Below are 26,444 nucleotides of genomic sequence, written 5' to 3' on the forward strand. Positions count from 1 at the left end.
ATTGGCTCTGGAGCCACATGAGGCTCTTCAGCTCCTCTGATATAACCACTGCATAAAGTTTTACAGATGTGTTGGAATTATTTAAAGTTTAAAACATGAAAAGCACTCTGTTTTTATGACAAATAGAAAATACTATTCAAATAATAATTTAAAATTTAGTGTTGGTTATTTATTTAAGGCACAAAATTAACACCCTGATCTTTTACAGCTGCACTAAACAAATGCAAAAACGCCATATATATAAAGCAATGATTATCTTAATTTTCTTTAATTTTACAAAATAATCGTTTCTGGTGAAAAATGACTCCTAACAATTTGGAAAATAAACTCAGAATTTTACAGACAAAGTTCATTTTGAGACTCACCATAATATACAGTAAGAATGTTGGCAAAAATGTCTAAGTTGTAGTTCTGGACCCCAGCTTCTCGGTATCTCCTGCAGCTCAAGCAGAAAATCTTTTCCATTTAAACGATCTTTATATGTAATTGTAAATTTATAATTTTTCCATTTGTCTCAAAGAAACCGTTGCAATCTTTGTTAAAGTAAAAAAAAACATTTAAGAGCAAAACACTTTTTGAAAATATAATATAATATAATTAATATAATATCATATCATATCATATCATATCATATCATATCGTCTCGTCTCGTCTCGTCTCGTCTTCCTCCGCTTATCCGGGTCCGGGTCGCGGGGGCAGCATCCCAACTAGGGAGCTCCAGGCCGTCCTCTCCCCGGCCTTGTCCACCAGCTCCTCCGGCAGGACCCCAAGGCGTTCCCGGACCAGATTGGAGATGTAACCTCTCCAACGTGTCCTGGGTCGACCCGGGGGCCTTCTGCCGGCAGGACATGCCCGAAACACCTCCCCGGGGAGGCGTCCAGGAGGCATCCTGACCAGATGCCCAAACCACCTCAACTGGCTCCTTTCGATCCGGAGGAGCAGCGGTTCTACTCCGAGTCCCTCCCGAATGTCCGAGCTCCTCACCCTATCTCTAAGGCTGAGCCCGGCCACCCTACGGAGGAAACTCATTTCGGCCGCTTGTATCCGCGATCTCGTTCTTTCGGTCATTACCCAAAGCTCATGACCATAGGTGAGGATTGGGACGTAGATCGACCGGTAAATCGAGAGCCTGGCTTTCTGGCTCAGCTCCCTCTTCCCCACGACAGATCGGCTCAGCGTCCGCATCACTGCAGACGCCGAACCAATCCGCCTGTCGATCTCCCGATCCCTCCTACCCTCACTCGTGAACAAGACCCCGAGATACTTAAACTCCTCCACTTGAGGTAGGACCTCTCCCCCGACCCGGAGGTGGCAAGCCACCCTTTTCCGGTCGAGAACCATGGTCTCAGATTTGGAGGTGCTGATCCTCATCCCAGCTGCTTCACATTCGGCCGCGAACCTACCCAGCAAGAGCTGAAGGTCAGAGCTGGATGAAGCTAGGAGGACCACATCATCCGCAAAAAGCAGAGACGAGATTCTCCTGCCACCAAACTCGACACACTCCACACCACGGCTGCGTCTAGAAATTCTGTCCATAAAAGTGATGAACAGAACCGGTGACAAAGGGCAGCCCTGGCGGAGTCCAACCCTCACTGGGAACAGGTCTGACTTACTAGCGGCTATGCGGACCAAACTCACGCTCCTCTGGTAAAGGGACTGAATGGCCCTTAACAGAAAGCCACCCACCCCATACTCCTGGAGTGTCCCCCACAGGGTGCCCCTGGGGACACGGTCATAAGCCTTCTCCAAATCCACAAAACACATGTGGATTGGTTGGGCAAACTCCCATGCCCCCTCCATCACCCTTGCAAGGGTATAGAGCTGGTCCACAGTTCCACGGCCAGGACGAAAACCACATTGCTCCTCCTCTATCTGAGATTCAACTATCGATCGGACCCTCCTCTCCAGTACCTTGGCGTAGACCTTTCCAGGGAGGCTGAGGAGTGTGATCCCCCTATAGTTGGAACACACCCTCAGGTCACCCTTCTTAAAGATGGGGACCACCACCCCGGTCTGCCACTCCCTAGGAACTGCCCCCGATGACCACGCAATGTTGTAGAGACGTGTCAACCATGACAGCCCTACAACATCCATAGCCTTGAGATACCCAGGACGAACCTCATCCGCCCCCGGGGCTCCGCCGCTGTGTAGTTGTTTGACTACCTCAGCAACTTCTGCCCCCGAGATCGGACAGTCCATCCCCAGGCCTCCCAGCTCTGGTTCCTCCTCGGAATGCGCATTGGTGGGATTGAGGAGCTCCTCAAAGTATTCCTTCCACCGTCCGACTATAGCCTCAGTTGACGTCAGCAGCTCCCCATCCCCACTGTAAACAGTGTGAGCGAGTTGCTGCCTTCCTCTCCTGAGGCGCCGGACAGTTTGCCAGAACCTCTTTGGAGCCGATCGATAGTCTTTCTCCATGGCCTCACCAAACTCCTCCCACGCCCGAGATTTTGCCTCGGCAACTGCCACTGCTGCACCCCGCTTGGCTATCCGGTACCTGTCTGCTGCCTCCGGAGACCCACAGACCAGCCACGCCCTGTAGGCCTCCTTCTTCAGCCTGACGGCTCCCCGAACCTCTGGTGTCCACCAGCGGGTACGGGGGTTGCCACCACGACTGGCACCGGCCACCTTACGGCCACAGCTAGCAACAGCCGCCTCGACAATCGCAGAGTGGAACAAGGCCCACTCGGACTCAATGTCCCCCACTGCTCTCGGGACGTGGTCAAAGCTCTGCCGGAGGTGGGAGTTGAAGACCGTCTTGACAGGTTCTTCTGCCAGGCGTTCCCAGCAGACCCTCACTATGCGTTTGGGTCTGCCAGGTCTACGCGGCATGTTCCCTTGCCATCTGATCCAACTCACCACCAGGTGGTGATCAGTTGACAGCTCCGCCCCTCTCTTCACTCGGGTGTCCAAAACATACGGCCGCAGGTCAGATGATACGACTACAAAATCTATCATCGACCTGTGACCTAGGCTGCCCTGGTACCAAGTGTACCGGTGGGCATCCTTATGTTCGAACATGGTGTTCGTTATGGCCAAACTGCGGCTTGCACAGAAGTCCAATAACAAAACACCGCTCGAGTTCAGATTAGGTGGGCCGTTCCTCCCAATCACACCCCTCCAGGTCAAGCTGTCATTGCCCACGTGAGCATTGAAGTCCCCCAGCAGGACAATGGAGTCCCCTGATGGAGCACTATCTAGCACTCTTCCCAGGGACTCCAAAAAGGGTGGGTACTCTGAACTGATATTTGGCCCATAAGCACAAACAACAGTCAGGACCCGTTCCCCGACCCGAAGGCGCAAGGAAGCTACCCTCTTGTCCCCCGGGGTAAACCCCAACACACAGGCAGAGAGTCTCGGAGCTAACAAAAAGCCAACCCCAGCCCTCCGCCTCTCACCCGGAGCAACTCCAGCAAAGTAGAGTGTCCAAGTCCTCTCCAGGTCTCGGGTTCCAGAGCCAATGCAATGTGTCGAGGTGAGTCCGACTATATCTAGCCGGTACCGCTCAACCTCTGCCACAAGCTCCGGCTCCTTCCCCGCCAGCGAGGTGACGTTCCATGTCCCAAAAACTAGTTTTCTTGTCCGGGGATTGGACCGCCAAGGCTCCCGCCTTGGTCTGCCACCCGATTCGCATTGCACCGGACCCTTCATGTTCCTCCTGCGGGTGGTGGGTCCACAGTTGGACGAGCCCATGTATCCGGTTCGGGCTGGGCCCGGCCGGGCCCCATGGGCGAAAGCCCGGCCACCAGGCGCTCGCTCACGGGCCCCAACCCCAGGCCTGGCTCCAGGGTGGGACCCCGGTAACCCTCCGGGCCGGGTACTCCGACTCTTCATTTTAACCGCCATGAAAGATCCTTCGAACCGTTCTTTGTCTCACCCTTCACCTAAGACCAATTTGTCATGGGAGACCCTACCAGGGGCACTAAGTGCCCCAGACAACATAGCTCCTAGGATCATTAGGGCACTCAAACTCCACCACGATAATATTATATTATATTATATTATATTATATTATATTATATTATATTATATTATATTATATTATATTATATTATATTATATTATATTATATTATATTATGACTGGAGTTTAAAAAAATATAGTAACATAAATTAAAATCTTATTTCAAAAAAGTCTCACCATTTGAAATTCTCTGATGTATTTAGTGGAGAACATCGCCCTCTGTTGGACAACTATAATAGCAGCATCTAGAGCAGGAATCAGAGATTGGTCCTAGAAATCGGATGACCTATTGACCTGCACTTAGAATACCGGTAAGTAAGTAAGTAAAACTTTATTTATATAGCACTTTTCACAGATAAAACAGGACAGGAGCACAAGGTCAGTTTACATAAAAGTTTGTCTAAATAAAAGTGTCTTCAGCTACTTTTTAAAAGAATCAACAGAGTCGGCCACACAAAGAAACAGGGGCAGGGCGTTCCAAAGTCTGGGAGCTACAGCTTGAAAGGACAGGTCCCCTCTAGTTTTAAATCTGGTCTTAGGGACCTTCAGTAGGTTCTGACCCGAGGACCGTAGAGTGCGGCCAGAAGAGTGAGGGATTAAAAGGTCTGATAAATATTGTGGAGCTTGTCCATTAAGGGCTCTAAAAGTCAAAACTAAAATTTAAAAATCTATTCTAAACTTGACCGGTAGCCAATGTAAAGAAGATAAAACCGGTGTTATGTGAGCCCTTCTATTGGTTCCTGTTAAAAGCCTTGGTGCAGCGTTCTGGACCAACTGGAGACGACTGACATCTGATTTGTTAAAACAAGTAAAGATAGAGTTACAATAATCTAAACAAGAAGAAATAAAAGCATGGATAATCATCTCCAAGTCCGATTTTGAAGTAAATGCTCTCAATTTGGAAATGTTTCTCAAATGGTAAAAGCAATTTTTTACTAAATGTTTGAGTGGCAGCTCAAAGACGTGGACTGGTCAAAAAGAACACCAAGGTTTCTGAGACTGGTCTGGACTGAGGAGCTCAGGGAACCGAGGTGTTGTTCGATTAAAAGCACTTTCTGTTCAGGAGCAATGATCATGTTTCAGTCTTGCTTGAGTTCAACTGAAGAAAGTTACTGGCTAGCCAGTCCTTAATACACTCAATGGAATCAAGTAGGTCATCTAACTTGTTAAACTCTGTGTCCTTGAAGGAGCAGTACAGTTGAATGTCATCCCCATATATTGGTAGGACACATTTTTAAAGCTTTGAATAATCTCCCCAAGAGGGCAAATATATAAAAGAAACAAAATTGGGCCAAGGGCCGAGCCCTGGGGAACACCGTGAAGCAAAGATGTGACTTCAGACCTAATCTTGTTTACACATAAAGAAAATGTTCTGTTATTTAAATAGGAAGAAAACCACTTCAGAACAGTACCAGAAAATCCTAACTCATTTTGAAGTCGATGTAACAGAATTTTATGGTCAACCGTGTCAAAAGCTGAAGACAAATCCAATAAAACCAGTACAGTATATTGGCCAGAGTCTGCCGCCATCAGTACATCATTAGATACCTTTAACAGAGCTGCTTCAGTGGAATGCATCTTACGAAAGCCTGATTGGAACTTATCTAAAACATTATTAAGGTCCAGAAAAGTAGTCAGCTGCCCTGCCACCAACTTCTTCAGAACTTTAGCCAAAAAAGGGAGTTTTGAAATTGGCCTATAGTTGCCAAGTTCAGATGGGTCCAAATTGGTCTTTTTCAAAATAGGGCTTAAGGCTGCTTGAAGTAGCTTGGAACTGACCCAGTAGAAAGCGAAATGTTAAAAAGAAGAAGGCCTCATGTTTTCCAGAGCAGCTTTTATGTCCTCCACAGTGACAGGAATAAATGAGGACCACAAGCATTCTGAGTGACCAATATTAGAATTTAAGACAGGGGAAAGTTTAAAAATCTGTTGCAGTCCCCTGTAGAAAATACAGGTACCATGGAAGCTGTCGGTGAAACAATTTTACCGTTGGTGTCAAACAAGAATTTAGGGTTTTTTCTGTTCATGTTCACAAGGTTAGAAAAGTAAGATGATCTGGCCTGTTTAATCAACTTGTTGAGCAATGAGATCAACTCTTTTAATTGCAATCTGTGGACCTCAAGTTTTGTAGATTTCTACAAATGTTCCACCTTACGGCAAGATCTCCTAAACAGCTTAATATTTTCATCCATCCAAGGGATAGTGTTTTTAGGAAAAGATATTTGTTCCCTAACTGGGGCAACCTCGTTTAGAAGGGACAAACAGTGAGTCAATAAAATGATCAGCATCACTGTGACCATCAAAACGTTCTGATTCAAACAGATTGGAGAATTTTTCAACAGCAGTTTGACTTATAATTCGCCTTTGGGAAATTACTTTACGAGGTTTACTTTCTAATTTAAAACACAGATTAAAATACAGTGATCCCTCGCTACTTCGCGGTTCGTTTATCGCGGATTCACGACTTCGCGGATTTTTTCTTTGGAGCCTTATTCAAAGGAAATTCGCCGATTCGCGGTATTTTTCACTGATTCGCGGTATTTTTCACCGATTCGCTGTATTTTTCTATGCGAAATATCAAGAAATTCCTGTTTTTTTTCATCAATTTCATCATAAAATGCACTTTTTGTAATAAAACTATAAAAAAAACAAGTAAAAATACATTACTATGTAAAGGGAGGGTTTTAAAAGTCTGAATACTGAATACTACCTGTTAAATAAATACTGTAAATATGGTGTCCCTACTTCGCGGATTTTCACCTATCGCGGCCAGGTCTGGAACGCATCTACCGCGATAAACGAGGGTTCACTGTATACACAACAGTGATCAGTAAAATGAACATCCACAACCCTCAGCAGGTCTATATTAAGGCCAAAAGAAAAAACTACATCTACGGCATGGCCTTTCGAATGTGTAGAGCCAGACACATGCTGTTTAAAATGGAATGACTCAGTGAGATTCAGTAGCTCCGATGCTGTCTTGCAAGAAGGATCATCAATATGAACGTTCATATCTCCAAGGATTAAAACATTCTCAAGTTTAATAACACCGGACAAGAACTCTGAAAATTCATCTAAAGACATGAATGCAGGACCAGGAGGACGATAAACTAAAACACAGTAAAATGAGTCAGTTTTCCCAACCATAACCATTTGCAGCTCAAAGGAGTTGTAAGAGGGTTGGTTCATAAGCCGACAGGAGAAGCAGTCCCTGTAGATAAGACCGAGTCCGCCTCCTCACCGTTCGGCACGTGGGGTTCCAAACACAGAACACCCGGGAGGGCACAACTTGTATAAAAGCATGTGATCTTGTTCCGTCTGCCAAGTTTCTGTCAAAAACATGAAATCAGATGTTCTTCATTAAACATATATCCAAGGATGAGAGTTTTATTTGCTATGGAGCGAACGTTCAGCAGGGCGAACTATATTATAGAACTATAATTGGACTGTGTTTGGGATGTTTATTGAAATGTGTAAAATTAGTTTTATCAAATAACGTCCTTTTTTTTAAACCTAGACTAATATTTTTGACTAATTGACATCAGTGAATGAACCCTCTGCAGCTACAGGTAAACCAGATAAAGATGCATGTGACAAAATAAATAAAATAAAATAAAATAAAAACATCTGCTGCTTCAAGTGGGACCAGTAAAAATACTGAGACCAGTTTATGCATTTTGACATTTAAAAAAGCACCTTCTGCACAAAAAGGCTAAATATAAAATGGAGAATTTTTCATGTTAGCATTGCTTATTCTCTAATTAGATTATTTTAAACAGAAATAGTGGTTAAAAGCTTTTTTGTCACCATTTTAAAAGAGCATGCAGCACTTAGCATTTAAAAATGAGAAACTATTTTTCTGTTTACTTTCAGGATTACCTGTAATATGAACATTAATGATTATCTTAACTTCTGATGCCCCTGAAGACAGGGGAGGAGATGGACACACTGATTGTGTTGATGATCTGACAGTAGTTTTTTTAAGGGGATCAGTGTGATGTCATCATGTGGCCATGTGACTCATAAACCAGCCTAAGAGGATTATTGTACTCCTTCTGTCAAATTTATTGTGTTTTATTACACAACAGTTGTTTGTTGTTGTTGTTTTTCTGTGGATGGCTGAAGCACTGATTCATTTATTTGTTCATGCATGATTGGCATCAAATCGGTACACGACTGAAAGATGAAGCTGGGTGTGTGTGCAGTGCTTCTGCTGCTGATCAGCTCTCTGCCAAAGGTCGACTGCAGTCTGCCAGACTTCACTCCTGCAACAGCACAACTACAGGTAGGACAGGTGCGTGCTGGGTTACAAAAAACTATTTAAAATGTAGTTTCTACTTGTAGACTATTAAATTATTCCATCACACAGCTCTCACGTGTGTTTATAATCAACTGATCTTACCTGCAGGAGAAGATTTCTGTAAACTCTGAGTTAAACGTAGTCAGATCTTTAAAGAAGAACGACTTCATACGACTTCCTGGAATCTGCAAACGCCTGAAGAGACGCAGAATCACCATCCTGGTAAATGTCTTCTTTCGGTGCCAGAAGGACCTTTGTGTGTTGTCATTGTCCACTCTTCATAACAAAAGTGTAATTTTCTCTGTTCACATACAGAGTGAGTATGAAGGGTTAGTAATGCTCCTCCTTCCTTTCCTCTTTCAGTGTAATATGGATAAGTTCTGCCGGGGACACACCTGGTGGAGGAACCAGAAACTCCCACCTGGCCAGATGTGTCGGTGCCCTCGGGGTTCCAGATGTTCACATTTTTTTCTTCACAGTCTCTAAACGAAGAATGACAATCAGACACTTAATTTGCTTTAATATTGGCAAATGTTTTCATAGAAGTTAATTTAAAAAAGTGTTTTAATGCTAATGCACATTAAATTGATTGTTATTTCTGAGTTTTGGGTGGTTTTTTATTTTTTGGTTTTGGACATTTACTGTTGTTTATTTACTATTACTATCAATGCAGTTGAAATAGATCACTTTAAATAAAAAAAACGTCCGTTTTCTTTAGTAAGACGTGTTTATGGAACAGATTAATATAGAAGTGATGCTTGAGGCTGTAGTGTAACAAACACCACCAAGTGGAAGTGCAGAAACACTGATGACGTTTTTCTCTGACTTCCGCCAACAGCTACGTTTACAACAGTTCTACAACTGTTTCAGGAAACTAAAGTTAGTGTCAGTCCCACGCTTTCAAAATAAAACAAAATTGTGTATTGTAAACTAAAATAATATGCCTTCATTAACCATAATGTTTAGTGTCATGGACAGCCAAGGAACCAATTGAAATTCTGTACAGGTTTCAGATCATCTATGGCTAAATAAAAACACATTTCAAATCATCAATATTTGATAATAATGCAAATGATTGTACACTGGAAAGAAATTATACATATTTTAGGAAGAAAACAGGTAGGGTAAACATAGAAACTCATAAAAGACTATTTGAAATGTGTCTTTTCTTTTGTTGTGTTTAATATAAACTATTAAAGTTCAAAACAAATCAAATTAAATACATTTTTAAAAGAAGTTACCAGTACTTCGTCGTCTTCGTCTTCCTCCGCTTATCCGGGTCCGGGTCGCGGGGGCAGCATACCAATTAGGGAGCTCCAGGCCGTCCTCTCCCCGGCCTTGTCCACCAGCTCCTCCGGCAGGACCCCAAGGCGTTCCCGGACCAGATTGGAGATGTAACCTCTCCAACGTGTCCTGGGTCGACCCGGGGGCCTTCTGCCGGCAGGACATGCCCGAAACACCTCCCCGGGGAGGCGTCCAGGAGGCATCCTGACCAGATGCCCAAACCACCTCAACTGGCTCCTTTCGATCCGGAGGAGCAGCGGTTCTACTCTGAGTCCCTCCCGAATGTCCGAGCTCCTCACCCTATCTCTAAGGCTGAGCCCGGCCACCCTACGGAGGAAACTCATTTCGGCCGCTTGTATCCGCGATCTCGTTCTTTCGGTCATTACCCAAAGCTCACGAGCATAGGTGAGGATTGGGACGTAGATCGACCGGTAAATCGAGATCCTGGCTTTCTGGCTCAGCTCCCTCTTCCCCACGACAGATCGGCTCAGCGTCCGCATCACTGCAGACGCCGAACCAATCCGCCTGTCGATCTTCCGATCCCTCCTACCCTCACTCGTGAACAAGACCCCGAGATACTTAAACTCCTCCACTTGAGGTAGGACCTCTCCCCTGACCCGGAGGTGGCAAGCCACCCTTTTCCGGTCGAGAACCATGGTCTCAGATTTGGAGGTTACCAGTACAGAAAGGAAATGAAAGACAAAAATGTATTTGAGAGGATGATATTTTTGTAAATGCTATATTTGTGTGGATGCTTCAAGGAGAAAGTGAAAGGTTGGTCATTTAGATTAAAAAAAATTCAATTTTTAATGTAACAGTGATGTTAAATTCGTAAGAGTCTCTAGGGTTAACAATGATGTTTGTATAAACATAGTTCCTGTCTGCATGAAAATTGTGACTTGCCTTTATTCTGAAAATACCATACCGGAAAGCATTACTTGTATTTTTCCATATTATCGAAATGGTGTGAGGTTGTTCGCAATCCGGTGTAGCAGCAGACTGTGAATTTCATCAGCTTTTCGTCTAAAAACCATTAAATCAAATACACAGTTTGTGGCATTTCAATTTTTAAACATTTGATCTTCTTCTTGGTTCTTGTGTTGACTCAAATATGGCGGTTGTTCCAGTGGACTACGGTGAGTGTCCGGTTAGCTAAACTTTGCTAATGTTAGCTTCAGTTTCTAGGTAAACAGTGTGAGTGGGGTGCAAATAATAATTGTAACCTCATAGTGTTTGTGTCTTTTAGTGTACGTGTCATGTTTATTAATAACTCATCTATGTGAACAAAGTTTAGACTGATAAATGGTCTGAATAATATATTTGTTAGCTGGTTTGCTGCTAGTGTATCAACGTTTGTTATCTTAGTAGCAGTCAGATGATTAATATGAATCATGATCTGTTAGCAATAGTTTTTAGATGAATTAAAGATCGTTAAGTCCTTAAAATATCTTGGATTAAATGTTAAAATAAATTCACATATTAAAAGATTGTTTTGTTAAACTTTACGCTGATCAGAGTCGGAGTCTGGGGATCAGAGTCAGGTCGTATTCAGCCGCATAAAATGAATTTGTGATCAGACAAGCTAAATGTGAAAAAGTAGATTTTGTTTGGTTTGCCTAGATCGTTCATGTTAAAGATTTTATTTCCATAATCCTAATTTTTATGGTAATTAGAAAATAAAAATAATTATGTTTATTATTGTTCTTTGCCATGAATTAACAGCAGTTGAGAGCAGCACAAAAATAGGAAATTAGTATCGGCCATCAGAAGCAGAATCAGTGCATCTCTAATTAGAGACGAGTAAAGAGAGACACGTGGGTTCTTTTTCGGGATTCATCCTTGCCAAAGAAAACATTTTAAATTGTACATTACCTGCAATTTTTTTTCCCCTTCACTTTTATCATTATAATTAATAAGTCCAGGTCAATACATTTAGAAAACGTCAGATTAGTTACAAAAAAAATAAACTTAGAAAAAATTTACTGACTGATTTGATTGTCTTTTAGGGTTCAGCTGTCTGCTGCCTTAAATCCATATTTTGTCTAAGCACCATGTGAGCAGACAGACAGGAAAGTGTGAGTCAAGACTGCACCGGCTCCAGAACCATTTGGTTACGGGTCAGTAACCAGCAGCACAGGAACAAGGTGGCTGTGGTGTCTTCTTCCATTTTGAGAAGCGGACTAATGGAGAGCGACTGTCGGATCCCAGTTGCTTGTTGTCGACCCCGGGTGCTCCTCCTCCATGCTTTGTTCTGGGGCCTCGTCTCACTCAGGTGAGTCTGTGGGCATCGAGGTCAGAAGTCCCTCTGGTTTCGTAGAACTTGTTTAGGTAGACAGTTATCAGTTAGAACTGAGTCATTTACAGATCATCGAATCATTTACATGAATGTTCAGTTTAACCCAAATATTTCAGGCAAAAACAAGCAAGAATATAAGGTTATGCTGAATTATGTCCATAGTGTCCCCTATAGTCCACGCCATGTCTGTAAAACCCTCAAGTATTCACGTATTTGATGCCTAAAGTTTTTTTTTCCAGAGTGTTCGGAGCAGCTCTGCTGAGTGAAGAGAAAACCACAGGTACGTTGATACCTCCCGACACAAACTGTTCAGGTTGAGAACTTTACATAAATGTTTTTCTTGTGTCTTAACGTCTCTCTGAAGCTGCTTTAAAGCTGGGCGCCCTCCCCTGCTGGTTAACGGAGGAGTTTGTGGTGTTGGAGGAGTGCGTTCGCTGCAGCGACTTCCACTCTGTAAGTGAGCTGGTCTTCTGAGGAGTCGTATCTGCTCTAACCAGTGGTGCTAATGTAACACATTTCTGTTTGTTCGTCTCAGAAGGCGCGGTCCGCCTGCAGCCAGACGGGATACGTCGAAAGAGTCAACTGCACCAAGACTGTCAAGGAGGAGTACAAAAGGTCAGATCATAATTATCTATACCAGGATTAGATTTCAATCGTGTTTTCTCTGACTCATCAGGGACACGTGAAGCTGCAGAAACATATTTAGGGATTTAAGTTTCCTCAAAATTTTGAGTTTTCCTGAAATTATTAATATTTTTCATAAGATTTTACCTTTGGCAGCTAGTACAGATGTTAGGTGAGTCTGTCTTAAAAAATAAAACTAAAACTCTTCACACTCTTATCCAGCTGTCGCTCTGCTCTGATGGAGGAACATCTCTTCTGGAAGTTCGAGGCAGCCATGTTGGCTTTGACGGCTCTCTTTGCCGTCCTGGTGGTCATTCGTCAGCGCCAGCTGGATCGCCTGGCTTCTGAAAAGGTCCGCCGCCAGATTGAATCCATCTAGGATGGGGACCTTCTCTAGTTTTTATCATACAGCAGTAATTTTAACAGCTGGTGGTTCTGAGGTGAACCCAAGTTTTGAGACTGCACCAAGATTGACCAGGATGGAATCCAAGCCTGCCAGAAAATGGACTGGTCTACATGAACTGTATTTATAAAAAAAATGGCGAGGGGGCAGAAGGATGTTTGAGCCTCTCAGCTCAGTTCCTCTTGGAAGAAGTTTCATCTTCACCAGCGTCATCACTTCCTGCTAAAACACTAAAACCAGAAATGTTCAAACTCAGCACGACGACAGACTTTAAAGTATATTTTAATGCACAGAGTTTATAGAGAGAGATAAAAGTCAATTAAAACATTGAAATTGGAGATGATCAGATTTTTAAAAAAAGGACCTGGACTGAGTGAAAATAAGTGAAACTGAAATATTTCAGAAACACTTCAGGTTCACTTATTGGAGCCAAAATGTCGATTATATCCTCAATCTGATCTGGAACATTCCCAAAGGACCTCAGTTCTGTAGGAAGTACATGATAGTGAAGTTTTTCCTCCCTTTAATGGACAAAGTTTAAATTTATTTTGATGTTAAAACACAAAGATTGTTTGACAATGTGGAGGAAGTGTTTATTATGAATAAGCCAAAAACAACTCAAGATGTTTTAAATCTCCCTGGTTGGTCCACATCACTCCTGGCTGATCTCTAATTGGCTGCTGCACCAAACTAAATGGAAGCAGGACAGAAACCTCCAGTTTAACAAGTGAGAATCTGAAACCCAGCTGTGACATCATCCGCTTCTCTGTCCAAAGTGTTTCTGACTTTCAGCTGTGAATTTTTTTCCTCTTGTCATCGAAAAGGTTTCATCAGCAGACGCCGTTCCGATGATTTTATTGTAAATAATAGTTTGGTTTATTTTTGTTTCTCTGTGAAGTTTCTGACAAAATAAACTGAAGCGAAACATTTTGCTGAGTCGTCCACCTGTTGAGTGCTAGATTTAGTAATATGTTAAGTTTTCTAGTGATTTGACCAAAATGTCTTTCTCATGATTTTAGTTAAAACTCTTGCATTGCAGCCAATGCTCACCTTGTTTAACAAAGATACAATAAAAAAAACTTGAGTTTAATCATAAGAAAAAGCAAAAAATTCTAAATTTCTCTTTTTATCCCAAGTTAAAAAAACACATTGCACATTTTCTTAAAATAAAACATTGACACAGATTGAACAAAAGCTTTAACCAACAATTTACAAAATACAATTTATTTTATTTTAATCATTTCAAGTTTGAACCTCTAAACGTAACCTCCCACTCAGGACAAATCCTCTCGGATGACATTAATTGTATTTTTCTGTTAAGGCTCAGAAAACCTCCATAAATTTGTCATTTAGTACAAATGATGTTGCCGTAGACTCGTTTAATGCGGATTAATCAGCTGAATATCAGCCCTGAAAATCCACCAGTCTGTTAAGCAAGCAAGCAGCCGCTGAGTAAAACATTAAATATACAACAAATGATGTTTTTCCCTTAGAGATAAACTGGGACAAGATGTCTGTTTAGTTTGAATCAAAACATGATGGAAAACAGGTTTGAAAAGATCAAAAATCCATTGAATCTTTACAAATTTCTCAAAAATACACAACTAGAATAATTTTTTTTATAATAAATGCTCCTGATTGTGCACCATTTCGCTCTTAACAGTCTTGCTGATATTTAGAAAAACTTTCTACTTCAAATAATTGATCTGTTATTTAAAATAAAACGATTTACAAGACAAGATAAAGCCTGTCCTGATTTCCCTCGTCCATCCTGACTCTAAAATGTTTCAGTTTTAAAAACAGCCTCTGCATCTCATTGGCTGGGTCTCAGCCGTCAGTTGATTCGCTCGTAGGCCGTCACCGTAGCGTGCCTCCTTTTATAGAGGAAGACAAAAACTCCCCCCAGGAGCAGGAGGATCACAGGAGCCCCCAAACACACCGCCATGATGGCGAGAACCAGGGGAGAGAACGAGTCAACGGGAGGAGAGCCAACGCCCACCAGCATGGTCCTGAAAGAGGAAAAACACACTCAGGTTTTTTTATTCACCTGTTCTGATTTTAAACATCCGATTAGATCGTGAACAAACCAGCTGAGGAACATGGTGCTGTTGTAGAAGGGTTCTCCTGCCATGCCGAAGCTCACGTTCATTCCCATAACTTCTGGATTTGAATAGAAGCCTCGAATCAGAGCAGATAAAGCTGCCGTTTCCTCTCCGTTTTGTGAATCTGGGTCAGAGTGGCGGCAAGGCGTGGCGTCCTCCAGCACCGGATGGGACTTCCTGTACGCCACAGGCTTCCACTGGACAAAACCCAGAATGTCTGAGCTTCCGTTTATTGAGGATACCCACTGGAACATCTGAGAGAGGAAAGAACAAAAACAACACAAATAAGACATGGTGACATCCGAGGAGGGCAAATCAAAAGCATATGAAGGCGTTGATAATCACCTTGAATATCGACGGCGTGTACTCGTCATCGATGGACTGGCGAGTGTCCACTCTGCTTAGCGGATAGGTCCCACTCACTGCCTGCAGTTCCAACACAAACCTGGAGGCATTTGATCTCGGCAATATGCCATTAAGCCACACCTCCACCTGGGAGGAGTTAGCAGAATGTAGGAGGCGAGGCCATAACTTGTTACGCCCCTCCGAGTCAAACACAGACAACTGAAAAAGATAAAATGTCAAACATTTTATTATGATCTTTTTCTTTAGTATTCAAAATCAGACTTTTGTCACCATAGCGACAAACCTGCAGGCAGAGCGACCCATTGGTGGAGTCCGAGGGGGCTCCACAGAGCAGAGATGTTGCACCAGACAGGTTGAAAAGAGACCAGCTGAAGTCCTGCAGCTCGTGCGGAGGGAGAAGGTCTGAGGATGCCTCAGCGGTGTTGTTTACGTCATCATACTCCCACAGCTAAAAAACAACAACAGGGTTATCCAATAAACACACATCAGGGTTTTTCCTTTGGACAGACTGGCTAATGTTTCTGACCCGACTGAAGACGACAGCAGAGCTGTACAAGATGCTGCTCTCTGGCTCCACCGTTAGGCTGCCGCTGGTATTACGACTCGAAAACTGGGACCAGTTTACCTGAAACACAAAACCCAAACATTTAGATAGAAATCATACTTGGTCTGCAAAAAATCAAATGAAAATGAATACTAATCCAGACTGGGACTAATGGGCCATTCCCATCTGTATTGGGTCGGCCCGGGCCGGGTAGCGTAGGTTGTTTACATATCTGGGTGGCCTGGTATTTTTCCGGGCCAACCAAGGCTCATTCTCAGCCCTCTTCTCGAGGGGGTCTGCTTCAGGCCGACCAGGGCCAACACACCCACTGCTGACAGCAAACTCACACCTTCCATTAGAGCAAGCCTCTGATTGGTGGGTAGAATCAGCCCACATGGGCTTAAGACAAGGATGTGTGGAATCAACCGGGCCAGGCTGGGGTCGACTGGGGCTACCCGGCCCGGGCCGACCCAGTACAGATGGGAATGGCCCTAGAGTTTTCTTGCCTACCCCTCCCCTACACAAATCATGATGAGTTTTTTTAAAAGATCAAATAAGTTTATTAGAATAATTTTAATCTGAACATACAGCAACAAGCTGATAACTATGTTTACATATTTAGCAAACACTTTTTTCCAAAGCAACTTACAAGAGAAAATGAAGCCAGCACGTTGACCTTGAAGCTAACAACAAACATTAGTCAGTCAATCGTAGGTGGCAGTGAGGCAGCATAATAAATGATAAAGGGAAGTGAACAGGGAGTAGACAATAGAGTGGGGGACGGTGCAGGTAGGGTGCTAGTTTAGAAGATGCTCTCTGAAGAGCTGGGTCTTCAGGAGTTTCTTGAAAATCGACAAGGAAGCCCCTGTTCTGGTAGGTCATTCCACATCTGTGGAAACACACATGAAAAGAGTCTGGATTGTCCTGAGCGTGGTGTAGGCACTGCTAGTCAACAATCCTTCGATGATCTAGTACACAGCCCTGGGGAACTCCTATGGAAAGATGGTGAAGAGCAGAAGATTGTCCGAACCAAGATACAGAATGGTCGTTCTGTGCGGTACGATTCAAATCAGGAGTGTGCTTTCCCTGTGACACCCATGCTAGAGAGTATGGAGCAAAGGAAGCCATGATTGACAGTGTCAACTGCAGCCGATAAGTCAAGCAGCAACAACTGTGTGACTCAACAATACAATTATCTGGTGGTGCATTAATGTTTTACTCAGGAAATTGTCCCATTTATTTATATGGAGGAGGTAGGGCTTAAAACTTATAATGCAACCAGTCATAGTGGGACGACCAGTTTTTCCATCTTCAACGTATACCTTCTCCTCAGTTTTACACAAGATGTATATTGCACATTAATATATTTATTTATATTTACATAATCGGACGATGTGCCAAACCTTGACAGTGGAAGAAGAACTGTTAGTATGGACGAGCAGCAGTGTTGGTGCCCCTTGACTGCAGAACAGGTAGTGCAGCGTGTCGTTTTGTCCTACAGCTCTCACATGCAGCAGTTCACCACCGCGAGGAAGAGAGCTTGAGTTTGGGTTCAGCTGCACAAACAGCTGAAATACGAAAATACAAAGATTTGCAAATCAGGACTGATCAAAATCTGCAACAGCTTACTATCTGATTGATCAGCTGAAAGTCCTTTCGCAGAATTCACATTTCTGATAAGACTATTGATTTTTAACTGATTCAGTTATCACAACTCACATGACTGCTGCAAACAGAATTTTTCCTGAAGACAAAGGGCTACATTTGTTGCTTAGGTTAGGGGTAAGCCATGGAGCAGTAACAGGATTAAAGACTGACTTAAAAATGGACATTTCACATTTCAATAATATTGCCATTAATCAACCTGATTATTAGCAATAAAAGTCATTTTTAATATTAATGATAGACCAAAATCTGGTCAGTTAAGAAACAGCTTCAGATGGCCATGTGAAAAGCTTAAGATTGCAATAAAAAGTAAATTTCCCAAAAAATAAATAGAAACAAAACAAAACGATGACTGACCTGGTTTGGGTTTGTTTTTCATTCAAATATTTTCTTCAAGCTGCATTTTACCATTAAAATAATAGAATTAAGAAACGTGGATAAGCGGATTAATATAGCATATAAACAAAAAATAAAGACTTTCATATCTCTAATCAACACTATCACTTCCTGTATTTTCCTCCGATACTTTTCGACCTTTAAAGTCTAAATTTAAACCACGTTGCTGTCACTTCTATTTCCTTACCTTTCTTTTGTAAGTATTTCCTCCGTAAAACAAACTTAGACATGAACGAAAAGTAAAAACAAGTAAAATCGTACTAATTAGTAACCTCCCCGTGGCCGCCATCTCTGTTGTGACCGAGCTGTGCAGTGGGTCACATGACCTCCCTCCTTCATGTCAGGTGACCACACTGAGGCCCCGCCCCTTGTGACTTAACAGCCAATAAAACGTCTAATCATCATTTTAGTCAATAAGCCAAGAAAGTCTTGATTTTTGAACATTAACCCCTAAAAATATAAATATATTATTCAGGACTGACTTCTTCATTGAACCAATGAAATACTGTTAATTATAACCAGCAATTCAAAACAAAAGCCTTCAGATAGATTTGTTTTATATTATTTTAGTGATGAAATTCAATATATTTACTGTTTGGATTTGTTTGTTTACCTTTTTTGCATGCCAAAATGGCGTCCACTAACTGAGAGTCACGTGGGGTCCGGAGCTCTATTGATGCCAAAACACCCAGCATTATCTGGCAGTTGGTAAAATAAAATAAGTGCTGAAAACAAACCAACTTTTTCTACATTTTGTACCATTAATACTGAAAATGTTTAGTATTTTACACACCTTTATAGCCATTTACTTGAATCCTAATGTTTTATAAGGCACATTAAATGTTTTGTATTTGTTTAAAGTTTAACTGAGCCAAATCACTTTAATGTGGAATCTTAAATGTGAACAAAATCACACAGAAACTTCTAACTGCTCAATCGATTAACAACTAACTTCAGTAAAACTTTTCTGTTCTCATGTGCACACATCTGGATTTTTGTTTAGACTCTGGAACACTTCAAATAAATTCTGGCCATAAATAATCACAATAACTGAGAGGACTTTGATTCAAAAGCCATTTCAACAAAGAGACAAAAATATAATCGTCGTCTTCCTCCGCTTATACGGGTCCTGGTCGCGGGGGGAGCATCCCAACTAGGGAGCTCCAGACCGTCCTCTCCCCAGCCACCTCCACCAGCAGGACCCCAAGGCATTCCCGGACCAGATTGGAGATGTAACCTCTCCAACGTGTCCTGGGTCGACCCGGGGGCCTCCTGCCGGCAGGACATGCCCGAAACACCTCCCCAGGGAGGCGTCCAGGAGGCATCCTGACCAGATGCCCAAACCACCTCAACTGACTCCTTTCGATCCGGAGGAGCAGCGTTTCTACTCTGAGTCCCTCCCGAATGTCCGAGCTCCTCACCCTATCTCTAAGGCTGAGCCCGACCACCCTACGGAGGAAACATTTCGGCCGCTTGTATCTGCGATCTCGTTCTTTCGGTCATTACCCAGAGCTCATTACCATAGGTGAGGATTGGGACTTAGATCGATCGGTAAATCGAGGGCCTGGCTTTCTGGCTCAGCTCCTTCTTCACCATGACAGATTGGCTCAGCGTCCGCATCACTGCAGACGCCGAACCAATCCGCCTGTCGATCTCCCGATTCCTCCTACCCTCACTCGTGAACAAGACCCCAAGATACTTAAAAGTCCTCCACTTGAGGTAGGACCTCTCTCCCAACCCGGAGTTGGCAAGCCACCCTTTTCCGGTCGAGAACCATGGTCTCAGATTTGGAGGTGCTGATCCTCATCCCAGCCGCTTCACACTCGGCCGCAAACCTACCCACCAAGAGCTGAAGGTCAGAGCTGGATGAAGCTAGAAGGACTACATCATCCACAAAAAGCAGAGACGAGATTCTCCTGCCACCAAACTCGACACACTCCACACCACGGCTGTGCCTAGAAATTTTGTCCATATAGGTAATGAACAGAACCGGTGACAAAGGGCAGCCCTGGCGGAGTCCAACCCTCAGCGGGAACAGGTCCGACTTACTACCGGCTCTGCGGACCAAACTCACGCTCCTCTGGTAAAGGGACTGAATGGCCCTTAACAGAAAGCCACCCACCCCATACTCCTGGAGCGTCCCCCACAGGGTGCCCCTGGGGACACAGTCATAAGCCTTCTCCAAATCCACAAAACACATGTGGATTGGGTGGGCAAACTCCCATGCCCCCTCCATCACCCTTGCAAGGGTATAGAGCTGGTCCACAGTTCCATGGCCAGGACGAAAACCACATTGCTCCTCCTCAATCTGAGATTCAACTATCGATCGGGCCTTCCTCTCCAGAACCTTGGAGTAGACCTTTCCAGGGAGGCTGAGGAGTGCGATCCCCCTATAGTTGGAACACGCCCTCAGGTCACCCTTCTTAAAGATGGGGACCACCTCCCCGGTCTGCCACAGGAACTGCCCCCGATGACCACTGTGTGTTGGGGTTTACCCCGGGGGGCGAGAGGGTAGCTCCCTGCGCCTTCGGGTCGGGGAACGAGTCCTGACTGTTGTTTGTGCTTATGGGCCAAATATCAGTTCAGAGTACCCACCCTTTTTGGAGTCCCTGGGACGAGTGCTAGATAGTGCTCCATCAGGGGACTCCATTGTCCTGCTGGGGGACTTCAATGCTCACGTGGGCAATGACAGCATGACCTGGAGGGGTGTGATTGGGAGGAACTTGGGAGCCTGATCTGAACTCGAGTGGTGTTTCGTTATTGGACTTCTGTGCAAGCCGCAGTTTGGCCATAACAAACACCATGTTCGAACATAAGGATGCCCATCGGTACACTTGGTACCAGGGCAGCCTAGGTTGCAGGTCGATGATAGACTTTGTAGTCGTATCATCGGACCTGCGGCCGTATGTTTTGGACACCCGAGTGAAGAGAGCAGAGCTGTCAACTGATCACCACCTGGTGGTGAGTTGGATCAGATGGCAGGGGAAGATGCCACGTAGACCTGGCAGACCCAAACGCATAGTGAGGGTCTGCTGGGAACGCCTGGCAGAAGAACCTGTCAAGACGGTCTTCAACTCCCCCCTCCGGCAGAGCTTTGACCGCGTCCCGAGAGCAGTGGGGGACATTGACTCTGAATGGGCCTTGTTCCATTCTGCGATTGTTGAGGCGGCTGTTGCTAGCTGTGGTCGCAAGGTGGCCGGTGCCAGTCGTGGTGGCAACCCCCGTACCCGCTGGTGGACACCAGAGGTTCGGGGAGCCGTCAGGCTGAAGAAGGAGGCCTACAGGGTGTGGCTGGTCTGTGGGTCTCCGGAGGCAGCAGACAGGTACCGGATAGCTAAGCGGGGTGCAGCAGTGGCAGTTGCCGAGGCAAAATCTCGGGCGTGGGAGAAGTTTGGTGAGGCCATGGAGAAAGGTTATCGATTGGCTCCAAAGAGGTTCTGGCAAACTGTCCGGCGCCTCAGGAGAGGAAGGCAGCAACTCGCTCACACTGTTTACAGTGGGGATGGGGAGCTGCTGACGTCAACTGGGGCTATAGTCGGACGGTGGAAGGAATACTTTGAGGAGCTCCTCAATACCACCTATGCACATTCCGAGGAGGAACCAGAGCCGGGAGACCTGGGGATGGACTGTCCAATCTCGGGGGCAGAAGTTGCTGAGGTCGTCAAACAACTACACAGCGGCGGAGCCCCATGGGCAGATGAGATTCGTCCTGGGTATCTCAAGGCTATGGATGTTGTAGGGCTGTCGTGGTTGACACGTCTCTGCAACATTGCGTGGTCAGACAAAAATATGAATTAATGAAATCAGAGGAACGAGTCAAGCTTTCTAACTTTGTTTTTATTATGTTTGAGTGAGTCAGGTGGTCTCCACACATGCAAACACACACATTTAGATACAAACAGTCGGAGTAACTCTGCTGCTCAGCCTGGATCTACTTAGACCTATTCGGCTCCTTGTCCTCCCATCTGCTCTCCTTTGTCTTTCTTCTTGTGCCCGGAGACAATATCATCAATACGTAGCAACAAGATGGCCGTCTGCAAAACACAGAAAAATGATAAAAACTGTAAACAGATATTAGCAACTATGTGTCTGTTGCTGCTGCCTCTTGGCCAGATCTTCGTTGTAAATGAGAATGATTTCTCAATCGACTCATCTGGATAAATAAAGGTTAAATAAAAAAAAAAACAAAAAAAAAAAAACAATATTATTGATCAGATCAGATTTGAGAACGGTTCGGACCTCAACAGCAGTCTTGTAGGTCTGAGCTTTAACAGCTAGTGGCTCCCAGATGCCAAGAGCTGTCATGTCAGACAGAGAGCCGGTTTCTCCATCAACGCCCCAGCTCACACTGTTGTCCTGAGTGTGTTTGGCCTGAACAAACAAACAAAGAAACATTAATGTTAAATGCCTGTGTTAACCAATCAGTAGCTCAACTCTAACCAAAAGCTCCAGGTCTCAAAAATAAAATTTGTCGTTACTCTGAGTGATGTTAGAACTCGAATAGTAGAGGCTCCACAGTTCTGGATCAGGGTTCGGGGGATGACCTCCAGAGCCTGGGCCACAGCGCGATACGGCCACTGTTCGACCCCCGTCAAAGCGCGGGAACGCTCTGTCAAACGCTTCGACACCGCCATCTCAACAGCGCCGCCGCCAGGAAGCAGGAATGGGTCGAGTAGCACGTTACGGCACACCTGCATGGCATCCTGCAGGTTCCTCTCCACCTCCTGCAGAACACAAACGTCCTTACACAAAGCACATATTAACCGGACTGATTTAGAAGATGGGGAAACTCACCGCCAGGATCTCCTTGCTGGCTCCTCTCAACAGGATAGTGCAGGCCTTGGGATCTTTACACTCTGTGACAAAAGTGAAATACTCATCTCCGATCTTCTTTACTTCAAACAGCCCGGCCTTCAAACCAATATCTTCCTCACGCAGTTCGTCTGTTCGGCTCACAATTCGAGCTCCACACGCCCTGAAAAACACAGCAAGCGTATAAAGCTATGTCAGAGTAGGACTGACTTGGTTAAAGTTCTCTGCGTAACAAACAAATATACCTGGCAATGCGGTTGTTGTCAGTCTTCCTCACACGGCGAATGGCAGTGATGTTTGCCTTCACCAAGTAGTGCTGAGCCAGATCTGAACGAGTAAAGAAGAGTTAGGACTGAATAACAGTTCTTTTTAAGCTGCCTTTGTAATGCAAAGACTGAACAACAGAGAAAAACACCAAAAGTTGTTCAGGTACCTGAAATGCCCTTTTCAGTGAAGACCAAGTCTGGTTTGAGGCGGATGATGTCCTCACAGATCTGATGGATGTATTCTTCCTCCAGCTGTAGGATCTTGGCAAAGTCCTCCTCCTTAGTTATCTCTATGTCTGTCTGTAGAATAAATGTGAGTTAAATACTGATTTATATAATCTGGTTATGTTCTAAGACAAAGAAGCAGCTCACTATACCTGGCTCTCCCCCTTTTTGTACTCCAGAGAACAGTCCAGCAGGAGGATACGGGGATTTTTGATCATTCGCCTCATTCTTGGGTGAGTCACATCTTTGTTCACCATCACTCCTTTCAGCACACAGGAATCCTCGATGATTCCACCTGGAACCTGAACACAACACGGGAGATGTGAGACAAAAGAATGAATGCAATTAATGCAGGAAACACTTGATCTTCTGTTCTAACCTAAAGTGATCAGGTGTAATGAGCAACAGTCGTACCTTCTCTACTTTGGCGTACTTCTTGATGTCAATCTCTTTGCGCCCGTTCTCTTCCAGCTCCACCGTACGAACGGCGTCCAGCGCGATGTTGCAGGCCAGCTCCGACCAGCGGCTCAGAGCTTTGGTGTTGATGGCAGAGTGAACAATCTTCAGCATCATGGAGCGGTCTGAAGTGTCCACGGGGATGCTGGAGGAGGACAACAATATTCAGTCAAACTTCCTGTACAAGTTTCACAAAATTAACTCATTCATAAATGTGTAATGTTATTTCTAAGCTGCTGTTTGGTTGGCTTACAACAAATCAAAAATAATTATAATGTAACAAGGAGGCGATGGAAACTGTCAGACTCTACCTGATTTCCTTCAGTGTGTCCAACATGTCCTCCAGAGCCTGTCTGTAAGCACTGATGATCACTGTTGGATGCATCTGCTGCTCCAGAAACTGTTCAGCTACAGCCAACATCTCTCCAGCTGAAATTTGAGACATTAAATGACGGATGTTAAATAAAACAAACTGAATTCCCTCTAAAGGGGAAGTCTGAGCTTCTTTAGATTAAAAATAAAGCTTTTATACCCAGTATGATGACTGATGTGGTCCCATCTCCCACCTCTTCATCCTGTGTGCGACTGATCTCGATCATCGACTTGGCTGCGGGATGCTGTACCTGAATCTGTTGCCATGGAGAAGCAGGATGTTATGAAACACTGAAGGAATTGATGAAGTGACAAACTTCCAAGTGTTTATGTGACCCTGACCTCTCGGAGGATGGCATTTCCATCGTTTGTCATTACGATTCCTCCTGTAGGGTCAAGCAACATCTAGACAAAATGACATGAAAACATGGAATATTACGGACTTATTTTATTTTTGTAAATGACTGGGTGCGGTGATTCTCTGTATAGACAAACTCACCTTCATCATGGCCCGTGGGCCGAGGCAGGTCCTGATCACATCGGCTATGGTCTAAAATAGATTGCACAAGAACAATATATGTAAGGGCTGGGGGAATAAAACAATTTTAAAACAAATGAAGCATTTTTCTCTTCAGAGACTGATCTCAGTCTATTAAGAGGAATTTCTACTCTAGTCTGGCCTTTTCTTTCCCAGCTACTCAACGTCTCCATATTAAAAACAAAAAAACAGCCTAGATTGGCTAATCTCAAACATTAAACAGTTTTCTTCCGCACTCAAAAGACAGATGAGACTGTCTAACACAAGCTTTAACGTTTTACAGCAACAACTGACCTTTGCTGCATTGATGTTTCCAGTTTGGACTTTACGTCCTGATTCTCTCTTCACATTCTGGTCTAAAAAGAGACAAGAAAACAGAGAAATCACTACAGAGTCACCTAATTGAAGGGTGTTTTTGCTTCAAAACACAGATAGCCATTATTTCGAGTGACCCAATTAAATGACTAGCAATTCGAAATTGTTGGTTTTAAAGAAGTAATTTATCAGTATGGTTAGCAATCCCATGCCTGCCAGATCGATAACAAACCAACACATTACATTAAAAAAAATCAATAAAAACAGCTGTGTATAAATATGTGACAGATCATTTTTGACAAATGTCCAACACTGTTAAAATGCTTCAAAATTAATGAATATGATTTACCAGTCACGTAGGCCAAAGTGCATCTATGACTAGAATCCTTTGTAGTAAATTATTCTCCTTACTAACTGAGTTGTTGCATCTTTATTTAAAATCAATTTTGTTGGATTGTATCATTAAACTAGTAATATCTATACAGCTAAATAAAACATTTTCTTATTGCATTCCAAATAAAATGAGTGTTTCGAATATTTAAATAATTTTTTTGTTGTCGTAATTTTTTTATTATGTTATACTCTTCTTTTTAGCTCCTATAATGAATTTAATTGCTGCTGTGACACCAAAATCCCCCCACTGAGGGAGCTATCTATTCTAGTCTAAAATAATTGTAAAGACAAAATGGACGGAATATACCAGTACAGATAGAGCTTTCGTGATTTCAGACACTATGAATGAATGAATTTTGATTTTTGCAGGATAACAATGCTGTCAATTCGCAATTACAGGCTATCAAATAGATCAATCGAAATCGGAATGTATTAAAGCGGATGCTTATTTTGTTGTTCAGTTCAGTCACAGCGCACACACAAAACTAATTCAAAATCGTGTTTAATAGCTGCATCAAAGGTAATTTCATGTCTTTTTTAATTATTATATAATGTTCGCAGTTGTCTAACTGCACGCTCATGATGAGTAAGAGGACTGTTAGCTTAAGCTAGCCTAGCCTAGCATACCTACACGCTTTCCGCTACTTCCGAACACGAGCTAAATATGCTAATGATGCCGGTTGGGTGTGGATGCTATCAGTAGCATGTAGGCTAACAATGCTAATACCGGTGGAAGAAGCTGATGCTCGGCTGAGTTATAACAGTTGGTTAGCGCATCCTTAGCTGCTTTGTGTCCCAGCCGATCTGCCCCGCGTTCAAACGGTCACAAAATTGACTAAATTGCAGAAACTGGCGGGAAGTAACCGACATCTAACTATTGAAAGTATAGTTAAGAACAAATTTCGATACTTACTAAGCACTAAAACCTGCTGGCCGAGCATTTTGAGACCACGACGCTAACAGCACTAGCCTCGAAGGTTCTGGGTGGCACGAGGAGAGGGACGGCTCAGACAAAATGGGCAAGACATTACTTGAGGTCCGGCCAATTAGCAAAGACTATTATTTTTGATTGACATGCGCATTCACCAATAGAGTGAATGAGGTAAACTCTTCTAGTAATAGGC

General features: G+C 43.8%; 4 protein-coding genes across 6 annotated transcripts; 2 read left to right on the plus strand and 2 right to left on the minus strand.

Moving 5' to 3' along the window:
* The first annotated feature begins 4,192 nt into the window (after nucleotides 1-4,192).
* On the plus strand, nucleotides 4,193-8,865 carry LOC129164568 (uncharacterized). Of its 2 annotated transcripts, none has more exons than XM_054745031.2 (4): nucleotides 4,193-4,274; nucleotides 8,147-8,257; nucleotides 8,372-8,485; nucleotides 8,627-8,865. In XM_054745031.2, the coding sequence occupies exons 2-4, from the start codon at nucleotides 8,147-8,149 to the stop codon at nucleotides 8,747-8,749; spliced, it is 348 nt and encodes a 115-aa protein (XP_054601006.2). In that variant the 5' UTR covers nucleotides 4,193-4,274; the 3' UTR covers nucleotides 8,750-8,865. The 2 variants fall into 2 exon arrangements, with proteins under 2 accessions (XP_054601006.2, XP_054601007.2); XM_054745032.2 differs by having other exon boundaries at nucleotides 4,196-4,274; nucleotides 8,147-8,248.
* Nucleotides 8,866-10,480: 1,615 nt separating this feature from the next.
* On the plus strand, nucleotides 10,481-13,075 carry jtb (jumping translocation breakpoint). Of its 2 annotated transcripts, none has more exons than XM_015973439.3 (6): nucleotides 10,481-10,683; nucleotides 11,554-11,819; nucleotides 12,083-12,123; nucleotides 12,208-12,296; nucleotides 12,379-12,458; nucleotides 12,690-13,075. In XM_015973439.3, the coding sequence occupies exons 2-6, from the start codon at nucleotides 11,731-11,733 to the stop codon at nucleotides 12,844-12,846; spliced, it is 456 nt and encodes a 151-aa protein (XP_015828925.1). In that variant the 5' UTR covers nucleotides 10,481-10,683; nucleotides 11,554-11,730; the 3' UTR covers nucleotides 12,847-13,075. The 2 variants fall into 2 exon arrangements, with proteins under 2 accessions (XP_015828925.1, XP_015828926.1); XM_015973440.3 differs by having other exon boundaries at nucleotides 12,382-12,458.
* A 1,003-nt stretch (nucleotides 13,076-14,078) lies between these two features.
* Nucleotides 14,079-18,286, minus strand: glmp (glycosylated lysosomal membrane protein). The gene is made up of 7 exons (XM_015973438.3): nucleotides 18,131-18,286; nucleotides 17,286-17,450; nucleotides 15,865-15,963; nucleotides 15,622-15,786; nucleotides 15,318-15,536; nucleotides 14,958-15,226; nucleotides 14,079-14,879 (listed from the first exon to the last, which is right to left on the minus strand). The coding sequence occupies exons 1-7, from the start codon at nucleotides 18,230-18,232 to the stop codon at nucleotides 14,705-14,707; spliced, it is 1,194 nt and encodes a 397-aa protein (XP_015828924.1). The 5' UTR covers nucleotides 18,233-18,286; the 3' UTR covers nucleotides 14,079-14,704.
* Nucleotides 18,287-21,759: 3,473 nt separating this feature from the next.
* Nucleotides 21,760-26,364, minus strand: cct3 (chaperonin containing TCP1, subunit 3 (gamma)). Its single transcript, XM_015973436.3, has 14 exons — nucleotides 26,234-26,364; nucleotides 24,907-24,968; nucleotides 24,574-24,624; nucleotides 24,417-24,479; nucleotides 24,235-24,331; nucleotides 24,014-24,131; nucleotides 23,661-23,847; nucleotides 23,399-23,548; nucleotides 23,189-23,321; nucleotides 23,001-23,082; nucleotides 22,738-22,918; nucleotides 22,422-22,667; nucleotides 22,183-22,314; nucleotides 21,760-21,977 (listed from the first exon to the last, which is right to left on the minus strand). Exons 1-14 carry the CDS (start codon nucleotides 26,259-26,261, stop codon nucleotides 21,885-21,887), a joined length of 1,623 nt encoding a protein of 540 aa, XP_015828922.1. The 5' UTR covers nucleotides 26,262-26,364; the 3' UTR covers nucleotides 21,760-21,884.
* Nucleotides 26,365-26,444: the final 80 nt, after the last annotated feature.

This window comes from Nothobranchius furzeri, chromosome 19, assembly GCF_043380555.1.
Source record: "Nothobranchius furzeri strain GRZ-AD chromosome 19, NfurGRZ-RIMD1, whole genome shotgun sequence".
NCBI lineage: Eukaryota > Metazoa > Chordata > Actinopteri > Cyprinodontiformes > Nothobranchiidae > Nothobranchius > Nothobranchius furzeri.

Excerpts from the sequence above, each read along its gene's own strand:
- jtb (XM_015973439.3), top strand. The coding sequence starts at position 11,731 with ATGGAGAGCGACTGTCGGATCCCAGTTGCTTGTTGTCGACCCCGGGTG. Across the intron at positions 12,297-12,378 it reads GCTGCAGCGACTTCCACTCT|AAGGCGCGGTCCGCCTGCAG; the intron begins GTAAGTGAGCTG and ends TGTTCGTCTCAG. Across the intron at positions 12,459-12,689 it reads GTCAAGGAGGAGTACAAAAG|CTGTCGCTCTGCTCTGATGG; the intron begins GTCAGATCATAA and ends ACTCTTATCCAG.
- cct3 (XM_015973436.3), bottom strand. The coding sequence starts at position 26,261 with ATGCTCGGCCAGCAGGTTTTAGTGCTTA. Across the intron at positions 22,668-22,737 it reads CCAGCAAGGAGATCCTGGCG|GAGGTGGAGAGGAACCTGCA; the intron begins GTGAGTTTCCCC and ends TGTGTTCTGCAG. Across the intron at positions 21,978-22,182 it reads CCTACAAGACTGCTGTTGAG|ACGGCCATCTTGTTGCTACG; the intron begins GTCCGAACCGTT and ends TGTGTTTTGCAG.
- LOC129164568 (XM_054745031.2), top strand. The coding sequence starts at position 8,147 with ATGAAGCTGGGTGTGTGTGCAGTGCTTCTGCTGCTGATCAGCTCTCTG. Across the intron at positions 8,258-8,371 it reads CACAACTACAGGTAGGACAG|GAGAAGATTTCTGTAAACTC; the intron begins GTGCGTGCTGGG and ends TCTTACCTGCAG. Across the intron at positions 8,486-8,626 it reads GACGCAGAATCACCATCCTG|TGTAATATGGATAAGTTCTG; the intron begins GTAAATGTCTTC and ends TTCCTCTTTCAG.
- glmp (XM_015973438.3), bottom strand. The coding sequence starts at position 18,232 with ATGGCGGCCACGGGGAGGTTACTAATTAGTACGATTTTACTTGTTTTT. Across the intron at positions 15,787-15,864 it reads CTGCTGTCGTCTTCAGTCGG|CTGTGGGAGTATGATGACGT; the intron begins GTCAGAAACATT and ends GTTGTTTTTTAG. Across the intron at positions 14,880-14,957 it reads AGCACCATGTTCCTCAGCTG|GACCATGCTGGTGGGCGTTG; the intron begins GTTTGTTCACGA and ends TTCCTCTTTCAG.